The 12,233-nt window shown below is 41.2% G+C and overlaps 1 protein-coding gene across 2 annotated transcripts in view; it reads right to left on the reverse strand.

Annotated features, from left to right (window-relative positions):
- Positions 1–12,233, reverse strand: part of LOC142886795 (CUB and sushi domain-containing protein 1) — a 237,083-nt gene that overhangs the window by 40,001 nt on the left and 184,849 nt on the right. For both annotated transcript variants that reach the window (XM_076023968.1, XM_076023957.1), the window contains exons 42-46: positions 11,611–11,820; positions 9,662–9,850; positions 8,754–8,931; positions 2,671–2,816; positions 282–362 (exon numbers count right to left, since the gene is read on the reverse strand). In XM_076023968.1, the coding sequence (XP_075880083.1) occupies positions 282–362; positions 2,671–2,816; positions 8,754–8,931; positions 9,662–9,850; positions 11,611–11,820 (804 nt within the window). The remainder of the gene's footprint in view (positions 1–281; positions 363–2,670; positions 2,817–8,753; positions 8,932–9,661; positions 9,851–11,610; positions 11,821–12,233) is intronic.

Genomic DNA, 12,233 nt, shown 5'->3' on the forward strand with positions numbered 1-12,233 from the left:
AACCCGTTTTCTTTGCAGACCTTGGTTCTGGTCTGCAGAATTGACATGCTGACTTGAGAACCTGTGTTGGTCCTCGATTTGATGTCGTCTCTCTGTTCACAGCCATCAGAAGTCACTGATCAGGCCCCTATCAGTGAACCCAAAAAGTCCAGTGGAGGGTTGTACTGTCTGTCTGACTTTTTTTGGTTCGCTTATGCAACCCATAACTTTATTAATTTGTCATTCAGAAGCTTTTGAAGATTCTTTGGAAATACAGTTACTGTGGCTGCGCAGGTTTTTACCTATGTGGAAGTCTTCATCCTCATAGATGACCTCGCCATTCTCCACGGCAGGTGGAGGAAGACACTTCTTTAGGCGATAGGCTTGAAAGAGTGAGAAAGAAATCAGCACTTAATATTTCATATACAAAGAAAGAAATAAAAACTAAGTAATGTAGAATTGCAGTAAGAGGGTAATGGAAAAACCTAATCTCTAAAAAAAATATATATATATGTATATATATATATATGTATATATATATATATATATATATATATATATATATATATATATATATATATATATATATATATATATATATATATATATATGTGCTAATATCAAATATGGCTAAAAGGTTTTGACATTCTCATGAGGTGGTTTTTCAGATGTATCCATAGAGAGATATATTGCAAAAGTGTCATGGAAACACTTTTTGTATTTACACGTCAGCGGTTATGACGTACGGGGTCACGAGACCAGTTCACTTCAAGTGAAAATGGCGCGCTATTTGGATGGTGGAGGAGAAGGAATATTATTTTTTACTAGAAATCAAAGAGAAATATATCGCAACCATTCTTGACAGCAAACAACATCGAAATGCAGATTTATCACAAAATGTTTTGTACCTCCATCCTCCTCAAAGTGGAGCCTCGCGGGACGAGATTTTAGGAGAATTACGGCTTATGTGCTTCACACCATTTATTGGAAACACCTGCAAATTGCAATTGCACTTGAAATATTGCTTTTCTTTTGCGCGAAAACTGTAATGGAAACGCAGCTACTGTGTAGTTCTGCAGTAGGAAAGTGAACAAGATCACTGTTTCTGGTGTCTCCAAAGCAGATAGAATAGGCAGAGTGAGAAAGTGGATCCCATTATCCTTGAGTGTGGACACACCATGCACTGAAGTGAACATTAACAGGGTTAGGCAGGTTATTATTATTACTATTCTTTGTGTGCCTAATAGTAGTTACACCAAAGCAGAGCAGCGTGGATGAGCTGCCACAGCTGGATGACTGTCCCACTCAAAATGAAAAGGTCTCACTGGGCTGCCAGGTCTGATTATAGAGCTTATCCAATTGAACATTCAGCGAGCAGACCTCGATCCTGTCCACAACAAATCAAAACAGACCTTGAGTTTCACTAAATAAACGTACTTGTTGCTGCTGAAGAGTACGTTATGAATGAGAATTGAAATCCCCAAAGTTGCTGAAGATTCGTCAATACGTTCGACCACTTTCACCAAAATATTCAAGTTCAATGTTCAAATGTAAAATTCCTCTAAACAGAGGAGGATACAGTTGTGGGTAAAAAAAAATGTTTGCAGATGTCTTGTGCATTTGCGATGTACTGTGTTGTGCTAATAATCAGTCTGAAGTCTCCATGTGCGACTGATTTGAAAGGCGTCGAAAAAAAAAATCCACAAAGTGTATGTTTCCCTAAAACTTTCAAGGAATTAAAAAATAAAGAATAAAAAAATATGACAATGTTTCAGAATAAAGTGGGGGAGAAATGAGAAGAAAATCTCCTATGCAGATTCTTTCCAGATGGCCTTGTGGGTTCAAAGGCGTACTGAATGATTTAATATGAAGCTAAAGTGCTTTTAGTTTGCTTTGTAAGAAACTGTGCAAGAACTTCAGAAACAAGCTGCAAAACTTGAAATTGTTGCTCAGCCACAACATCCTCGATTCTATCAACAGCAACCAAAGTGTCAGGGATATTTCTGGCATTAAATGACATTTAGGCTATTTTTATTTTTGAGAATATTTCTACTGACAAGAACCACTTTGTACACATAGATAAATGTTCATATCATATTCGCTCAACATGTCTCAGATAGAATTGCTTGAGGATGCAAGATGCAGTCTGAACAGTGTTGATACAGTTTTGAGTGGGCTGTTACAAACTTTCAAGGCTGCTGGTAAAAGCTGCAATTCAGAGAGCCAAAGAATGACAGAAATGTTTCAGAAAGACCATTAGAAGACACTTCACAGATACAAGCAAATTTTCACTAACAAAAAAACAACACAGAATTGAAGCCAAGTAATGACAGGAGCGGGGGAAAAGTATAAAAAGAAGAAGAAGAAGAAACCCCAGCATCTTTTCTCGGCACTCCCTTGTTGCAAAGAGGTTTCTATGAAGACCTGATTTCTAAAAGGAAATGCTCTGACTTAACTTCAAGCTGTGAGATCAGGATTCATTTCTATATAACATATATCTTTTAAAGTATAAAATTTGGTATTCAGGAGAAGCAAAGATAGAAAACAGAGCCATGATTACGACATTATATAAAAATTCTGAAAGACAATTTTTGCCTTGGAGAAGACGAAGATATCCATTTCCCTTTGCATGTGTTCATATTTTTATGGATGCGTGTGTGTGTGTGTGTGTTTGTGTGAGTGTGTGTCTACCGTGGAAGTTGAGAATGAAGAAGCCTCCAGTTGAAAAGTCAGAGTGAAAGCGGATCAGCACACTGGGGCTGGAGCTGTAGGCCGACTCCAAGGCAGTGTTGCCGCTGAAGACTCCCAGCTGAGGGCTCGCTGTGTCCTGACCGTCCCTTTAGCAAGACGTGGCGTGACAGACAAAACATGAGTACATTTCATATCAGTCACAAAACGTACATGCAAGGCCAGTTTCAAATCTGTGAGCTATGCCAAATACTATGGATTGCGCATATATGTATACATTTATGCAATTTTTACTGTTTTCACCCAGTATTAGTAGTTGTGTTTTGATGAATATACGAATCTAAGACATCTACTTCGTGGAGATTTATGCACAAATTAGCTGCTGCTTTCATATTAACCATTATGGGTTCAGATATGCTCAAATATATCTTTGTAACTCACATTTCGATAGATAGCAGACCACATCGTCACAGCAGAGAGACATTCAATCCATTTTATTGCTGAGCAATGCTAATACTATGCCTTCTGTGTCTCCTTCCAATTGTGATCCATGTTTGTGTGCTGCTGGGTAACACCTGGATACGTTACAACAGTGGTTCTCAAACTTTCTCTGTCACGCCCCACCTTGGCGGAAGAAAATGTTTCATGCTAGAAGCCCCACATTTGCCGTGGCTGTGTCTTGAGGGATCCCGATGAACCTGCAAGTGGTCCCATGTCTCTAGGACAAAGTTGACTTTTGACCCCCTAGACTTGCATGGCATTAGGGCAGTGGTTCTCAAACTTTCTCTGTCACGCCCCACCTTGGAGGAAGAAAGTTTTTCATGCCCCCCCCCCCACCCCCCCAACACAGCTTTATGTTTTGCTCCCATCTCCTCACAAAGTTCAGAGAATAGCCGCGCTTTCAGGGGTCTTGTTTTGATGAAATTGACCACATAAACATCAGTCATGCGAAAACATCACATTTTCTACCTGCCACACGGGATGACGTTGAGCGTTGCGTGGGCCAAGTCATAATACCACGCCAGGCGCAGCGTAGATCACGCACTGATGCAAAGGTGTTTGATTACGTTCTATCAGTTCTATCTATTCATTGGCTTTTTCGCTCACGGCTCGCGCATTAGAAAGACAATAGACTAGACGGGCCGCGAGCCGGTCGCGGAGGTGCACCCCGCTTCAAGTCTGGCGTGAACGACACCGTTGTTCCGCAGCTACTCGCGGAACCATTCTACAGCCAAAAGTGCCCAACAACATCAAAGAACACTGGCCACCGCCGGACTCCTGAATTCTTCTTTTCGTCCCTGTCAAATATTTGTCCATCCTGTGTACCTGAGCAGCGTTTCTCCAGACCTGGCCTGCACCCGTTGTCCCACCAACTGTTCTCGACTTTTTGCCGAGTTTAGATAAATGTGCTTGTTAAATTTCGTTTTCTCCTCTGATACCAACATCTCAGGAGTTTTTTTTTTTGTTTTCTTCTTGTTGTTTTTTTATCCCAGCATTCACTTTGGTGCCAAAGCCCCCCCACGTGCTGTGGTTCATTTAAAAGTATCCACATTTATTCGCTGAATAAATGAAGTAATGTTTATTTGCCTCTAAACACCACTAATTCCATTACAAGTGCTATTTTGCCATGGCAGTCACTCTGCGTTCCGCGCAAAACTCTACGGCGCTCGTGAGCAGTCACATGTGCAAAGGACCAATTTAAACGCTACACCACCGACCATGTTCGCACCTGCCGTCAATGATGCAGTCATTTGTAGCTGCTGTATTTATTCCCCTCATCTGCAAAATCCACACCAGCCGAACAGAGTGCACTCTGTGAGCGTTAACACACAATTAAGCACTCTTTATTCTGAATCACTGTAAATTAGGTCCCAAGAGTAGCACGATATGAGGTGAAATATATGAGGTGACTCAAACTGCGTTACAGTTAATAAACTCCTGAATGTAATTACCATGTGTTAGATATTATGAGCCGACACATGTAACATTGTAGGGAGACGATACATCAAATGTGAAATGGAATTAACGTGATAAAGGGGGTGAATGTTTTGGGTGTCGACTCTTTTATTTTATTATTCCTCTAAAAGTGGGAATAACGATGAAAATGATAATCATCCTTCTGACACATTCATTTTCAAACCCTAATTACATTTCAATCCCATAATTTCCCTAAATGTCTCTAGACAAATTTCAAGAGAATGGGATTTTTTTTAATATAATTGTTTGTCTTGAACTGGCAGGGTTTAATTTCATTCAAAGCACAGTACAAGGTAATATAATGGAATAATCTAAAAGAAATATTAAAAACATCCAAAAGTTTCATTTCACCCACTGAATGTTGTTGAAATGTAACTTAAAGAAAAGTTCCTAAATCCCCAGTTTCTGGTCTCTAATAATCATATCACTGGGTTAAACAATTGAAAAATGCAATTCATCGGAAGCAGCAGGGACCTTGCCTCTTAGTAATTCAAGGTCTTCTGAAAGTACTGGAGCTCATTTGTAGAATTAAGATGTGCTGCTGGCTCATTGAAATCAAAACAGAGCTCAAGTACAGGGGCTCTAATTTTCTCCCTGGACAATGTTGATATTTCTCAACCCTCAACATACACAAGGCAAATGAATTCACACAGTTGATGTCTGTATTTACAATCCAGTTATTTCTGAAAAGCACAGGAATTCCTAATCAACGCATAGGAAAGTTTGAATGGTTGCTTTGGGATTCTTCACGGGTAAAAGTGGAGAGTGCGCCTCTGAGAGAGCTGCATAATAAACTCAACACCATCAGACCGCGAGAAGCTGGCTTGTCAACAAAAGGCTGCTGGTGTGAATATAAACACTTGCTGCAAAAACATGATCAGGAAGAGCAAATGAAACATTCTCCCGCACGAAAGTGAGCTTTGGCTCAAAGAATGTTTAAAATAGCATGAACTCATTAACATTTCTTGCAGACTGCTTTTTTCACGAGAACAGTGTGAGAGAGAAAGTGTGAATGTGTATTTTTAAAGAGCAACACTGGCTGACTCAATCCCTGCTTTGTCTTCTGCCACAAGTATGGAGGACGGTGACTCACAAAGACCCAGTGGCGTCTTCAGGAGCAACGAATAGGATAATACATGAGCCGAGGGGGACACCAGGTGGACGTGGTGGCAAGCTGTGCTGGACTATAAGGGCAGACACAACACTGTCTGGGTGATTCCTCCCTTCTGGACGGGCTGAACAGATTCTACGAGAGGTTTGAAGCTTCCAAAGCGACTTTGAGGGGAAGCGACTGTCTCTCCCCCTCACGCATGGACCCAGACCACACAGGGCTTGACCCTTGCTGAGGTCAACACCCACAAAGCCACAGGTCCTAAGAACATCCCTCCAGGAATGTGCATTTGAACTCGCCAATGTCTCTGACAGCCATTTTTTATTTTTATTTATTTATTTATTTTTTAATATCTTGCTCATCCAAGCCGCTGTCCCATACAGCAACCCCAAGCCCGGGGGTTGGGGACTGCTGCCATACAGGGTTAGCGTTAGGGCCACAAAAGGAGAAAAATAAAATATTCAGGAAATATTTTTTTTCAAGTTTTCATTTCGAGAATAAAGTTGGTTTTGTGAATAAAGTGGAAATTTTGAAAATAAAGTGAACATTTTGAAAATAAAGTGGAAATTTTGAAAATAAAGTGGAAATTTTGAGAATAAAGTGGAAATTTTGAGAATAAAGTAAAAATTCCAATATTAAAGGTGGTATTTTGTCGAGAATAAAGTCTAAATTTTGAGAATAAAGTCTAAATTTTGAGATTAAAGTTAACGTAAAGTTGACATTCCAAGATTAAAGGCTCTGGGCACAAGTTTAGTGTAGAACCAGTTTCTTCGAAATTTCAACTTAAAAAAAAATCTCCTTCCTGTAATATAATTTTTCTTCTTCTGGCCCCAATCCTCTTTCGTATGATTTGAAAACCTCCACATCCTACCACCAGAGTTAGTTTTTTTTCCGAGTGCAAAGCTCTCCTAAATCGAAACAAAACCAAAAACAATTCCCTGCATTGATTCCCCAGTTTGAACAGCTCATACAAATAAGGAACCAGTTGCTCCAGCATTCATTCTGTTGCCGTATTCACACATTCAAACAGTAAAATGCTCACAATGTGACAAAAGTGGTGCCCCCAATTTCAGACCTCTCACGAGTACAACAAGATAATGTCAACCTGGCTTAATTACAGTTCACCGCAAATGCACATAATTAAAAGTATTCCAAATACTAACTCCGTAATTATGATGCTTCAGATGGCCGTTTGGAAAGGCCCGGTTCATGTTCCAAATGGAAGCCATTAACTCTCTGAAACCTGGTGAACCTCTCACAGTACAGCAACCAGCCACTTGACAAGCGCACACACTTCTGCCGTCAGACTTGTGTGTCGTTGTGACTCTTTCCCTCACAACACCAAAAGAATTGACAGAGCTACGGCATTAAAACTATGGACAGATGGAAAATAAATGACAAATACCATTTGAAGCATAGGTAATTGGTTCTTAATGGGTTTTTTTTTAGTTTATCATTTACGAATCGTTCACGTGTTTATGTGATAACTTCAATATTGATTAATATTTGGAAAAAGCCGCTCCAGATGTTTTTCTAGACATTCGATAAGAAGCAAAAAGATCACTGTTGATTTGCAATTGTTCATTATGCAAACAGTGTTTTCTTGCTTAGGTTGAATGTGTTTGTGTTCGAGCTTGATCAAAAATAAAACCCTGATTAATGTCACAAATGCAGAGACAAAAGAAAACACTTATTGTTATTGTGCTAAAATCAGAATAATAAGTGCCTATGTATTCTTCCAGACACAGTTTATACACTGATGTTTGTTATGATCTTAACGTGTTTTTTCATACCATGTTAAAAAAAAAACAATACAACAAAACAGAATCTCCAAAACTTATCTGTGACTGCAGGATAACTTGACACATTGACTGTGTTATGAACTGAGAATTAATTACATACATACAAGTGTTTGGACTATCGTTCCCTGTAGCAGTCAGATGAGAGGAAGTGCTCTCAATAGTGATTTTCCTCCCACGCTGTCGCCATGCAAAGTCTACTTTGGCCTAATTGGCAGTTTTAAGATGAAAGAGATTTTGATTTGTTGATTTAGTCATTTATTTTCCTCCGCAAACACAAATGGCTGAGCGGCAAGACCCAATTAGAAAATGGATCAGACAAACGCTTGGTCGGAACTGACTGCTTGTATGACACGCCTTTACAACAAAACATGATGATGACACCGCCCCATTAGAGTTACACACGGCAACGGTTTCCTTTTTTTTTTTTTTTTTTTTTTTTTTTGTTAAATACAAAAACCATTGCTTCCAGAAAGTTCCATGTGAGAAATTTCTCTGGGATAGGCCTGGACTTGTCAAAAACCCAAGTCCTATTGGATTTTTCCAAGCCCACTCCCCTTCCCTCCCGACATTACATTTCCCACTACCCACTGAATCTCATCATTACTGCCAGAGTTCCCGCACTGGACCTCCGTATGGCAATGGGACTGAGATAGATTGAATTGGTCAGTGGTCACATTGTAAATGCATTACTCTCGCACTCGCTCTACTCGGGTCGTACCTCCACACTGAATCCCATTATTGTGGAGAAAGTAGCGCTTGGCATAGAGACAAGTATGTGTTAAGGGTCTATACACCTGAAATCCCCTGGTATGAACTATACACATGTATCATGTGAGGATACAGATTTGTGCACATCAACCTGTTGGCTGCAGCCACGATCCGCTGATGTGCAGTGTTTCCACAAACGTCTGGGCAATGCTGCGCTAGGATGAACCCCATGTCATGGTGAAAAAAATAAATCGATAAAAAGTATTTTCAGGAAAGTGTGTAGGAGACACAGTGCAGAGTTAAATACTGATCTAAAGTCACATATGAGTGTTCATTCAGGAAGGAGGATGTAAGAATCAAGAGTCTTTTCAAAAGAGCAGCAATTAAAAGAAACATATTTATGCTGTGTGTGTGTGTGTGTGTGTGTGTGTGTGTGTGTGTGTGTGTGTGTGTGTGTGAGTGCGCGTACATGTCGCACTCAAACTCACCAGACAGCGATGTAATCAGTGACAGGCTCTGTCTGCAGTAAGGTGAAGTTGATATAAACTCCGTGTCCATGGGGGACCGTGATGAGCCAGCTGCAGTCCTGCGAGTTGGGGTATTCATTTGGGTACTGAGGTGAATAGATGGTTCCATTTTCAGCCGTGACATTATAGCCACAAGGAGCTGCAAAGAGCAGAGTTACAATATCATCTATTTGCAAATGTGTCATTTTTTTCTCTCTCTTCTAACCTCCCAAGCCGACAAGGATTAGAGGGAAAAGTCAGGAGAAACTGTTGAACTGCAGACAGCGGGGAATATAATTATCATGATTATAGCCGGTGGCGGAGGCAGCAGACGTAGAGCTGGTAGTAATAAGCCCGTGCTGCTGATGTATGGAGCGAATGATCCAATCGACACAGGCAGATTTACTGTCTACATTACTAATCACACTGCTGGCTTGTGAAAATGATGGGAGATGAGGTCTGTTTCTGGAAATTAATTTCGGATAAGGACATTTTGTAAGTGTGGGGATTTTTAAATTACAATCAGATTGTGACAGATGGTGAGGTAAAGTGTTGACGCATGGAAACAAAATTTCATTAAAGTGTGTTTTTTTTACAATTGCGTGTAATTTGTTTCTTGTTTCCTAAATGGCTGAAGAAATTGAATAATGAAGGTGAACGGTTGCAGATTATCTTGAACGCAGTGAAGGGGAGAGACATTTTTTGTGTTTCTGCATTTGTAGGGTTAAGAAACTCAAATGAAAAAGGGATGTGAGACAGGATGGGTTTGAAGCTGACTGGCTGGCAGCTGCTTCTTCAGCATTCTGTTGATTGTGAAAGTTGGACCTCAGTCTATTCCACAACAAAACACAAAGTGAATATTGCACCTACTGCTGACAAATAGTTCCTACCTTCACAGCGAGGGAAAGGGTGGTTCCACTTCCTGTTGCTTCCATGCAAGCAGGTCAGCACTGGGTGTCCAATCAATACGTAACCTGGGTAGCACTGAAAAGTGATCGATTGGCCAGCGCTGTAGTCGGTGTTGATGATGTCGCCGTTCGGGAAAGGAAAGGGATCCTGGCAGTTTTGAAGTTGATACGCTAGAAGAGGACGCAAAGAAAGAAAGAAAGAAAGAAAAAAAGCACCGGCATTAATCACCGGGAAAACAACAGGCAGCTGGGTTACATTCAGGTCAGGCGCACATGGGCTTACTTTGTGTTTTGGCATGTATGACCTTCAAAATAAAGTAATAATACAAAGGCTCTTCACGGTGATCCCGCGCGTGTGCCTAGCATGCCGGCGGTGGCTCGAGGAAACATCAATAGCAGGGGTCTTTCGGAGGCGTGTCTCTCTCTGCGTGAGTATGAAAGCCAAAGCTTCCCATCATACATAAAGAAGTTGCCAGAGAACGCCGAGCAAAAATAAGGCCCTCATTACCAGGGTCTGCAGTAGACAGCATGTTGGGCAGATTGTGTCGAGGACTCCGTGGCAGCGGCAGCAAAATCAAGGACGTATGAGATGTGTACATTCCCTACAATAGCGGCTTAGGTTGTGCACGCGGACACCTGCGTTTTCCAAAACGCACAAGCTGCAAAGTCGCAGCTCCAGATGGGAGATGCAACAAAAGGATGCCGCAAACGTCAGCGAGGAAGTCCTGTGGGGACCCGAGATCCCGGCAGCTAAACATATATTGACAAAACTAACTGGACGTTGAGGAAACACATATGAAACAGACTTGCTGACAGATGCCCAAATCCCTCGTGCAAACTGAATCAAAAGGGGAGGATTAGGGAGCCAAAAAAAAAAAAAGGGGAGTATTTTCAGGGGCTGAACAATAACCAAAGAAAATGCAGCAAATGCTGGCAAGGAGTGATTCTGGTGGTGAAACTAAAGAATGGAGGATGCAATTGCAACCACTCAAACCTGACAGTAAAAAAGCATTCTTGACATTTGGAGAGGTGTTTTGATCAGCCTCTAAGTGGGCGGGGAAGAGGTGGCTGTTGAATTCAATATCAGTTTCTGCGCCGAGAACTTTATGCAGAAATAACAGATCCTGTGCAACCCTCCGTGAATCTTAGCGTTTATCGCAGGGAAGAAAGGAAAAGAAAAAGACAAGCACTCAGATGTCAATGTCATTTTCACCGTCGCCATTTTACACGATTTTCCATCCTCCCACCAAACAAAAAGAAGCAAACCAAACATTGCTGTCGCTTGAAAACTTGATCGCTGTAAGCAAGTGACACTTGGCTAAATTAGGAGAAAAAGAAATAAGAATGTGTGCAAATGAATGAGGGGTGGCTCATGTGTGAGATTTGTAAGCCTGGTTGCTAGTTCTGCTGGCGTATGGCCACAGTGCATTTTGTCTGCCTTTGAAGTGAAGCACTTTGGGCTACAAGTAAAGCCTGCCGGACAAGATGCCAGTCGCTCACAGGGGCAAACTAACAATCCGTCTCTGTTAATAATGAGAGAGAAGCCACAGGGCCGAACCCCCCGCATCCCCCCCGGAGTTTTAAGCATGAGTCATCCATGGATCAAAGTTAAAAAAAAAAAAAAAAAAAAAGCTTATTGCAATGTATTATTTTCTGCTGTTTTTTTTGCCCTTCGTTTCTTGAGAGGGTTTTGTAATTTGGAGGTTAAGTTAGAGCCTTTTTTTTAATTATTCAAGCAGCCATCTTGTGTTTCCTCACGCGAGCCATCAAAAGGAATAAACCAAAGTCTCTTTCCTCAACGTTCCTGCAGGGGACATCTTTGAACTGGAAGTGCCAGCAGTGTCACCTCAGGGCTTGTGGCCTTTGCTGCTACCAATCATCACCGAGGACACACAAACAAGCAGAGGCTCTAATATCACGCCCAACCTCACCTTGATAGTTCATCTTGAACCCTGGCCTGTTCTCGGAATGGTCACTGTAGAAGTGGATGATGGTCAGGTGGGTGGTGCTCAGCAGGACCGGAGGAATCAACGAGCCTGTAAATTGTCCAATCAGGGCAGAGCTGTGCTGCGGCCCAGCCCTGACCTCCAGGAAGTCGTGGTTGTCTTCGGAAGAGAAGTTTTGGAACTGAACTCGGGCTCCTGTGAGGCAACAGTGAGGAAGGGGGCAGATCAGGTTTAGATGACATATGACAACATGTATGAAATTGTAACATCCTTAAAAAAGGTGCACTTTGCGTTTCAGCGGTGGAACTCAAGAGGTTTTGATTCAGTACTTTGAATTCTGAATGTGTATTTGATAACTTGTGATACTGGTTATTATTGGTGTGATTAATTTAAAGCGCTAATAGTGCATTTCTTTTTCTTTTTTTTTAGAAACAGGACAAACCACACAACTTCCACAAGAACTGATGTCTGTTGCATGCTAATTGAACTCGTAGTAATAACATACATGGTGAATTCAATTTGATTTAAACAAGTTGCATCTACAAAAAAAAATCCACACTGTGTTTTTTATGTGACATTCTTCTATCGTACATACAATTACACACACT

Source organism: Nelusetta ayraudi, unplaced genomic scaffold (genome assembly GCF_046127955.1).
Source record: "Nelusetta ayraudi isolate G7.1 ecotype Tasmania unplaced genomic scaffold, CSIRO-AGI_Nayr_v1 ptg000002l, whole genome shotgun sequence".
Taxonomy (NCBI): Eukaryota; Metazoa; Chordata; class Actinopteri; order Tetraodontiformes; family Monacanthidae; genus Nelusetta; species Nelusetta ayraudi.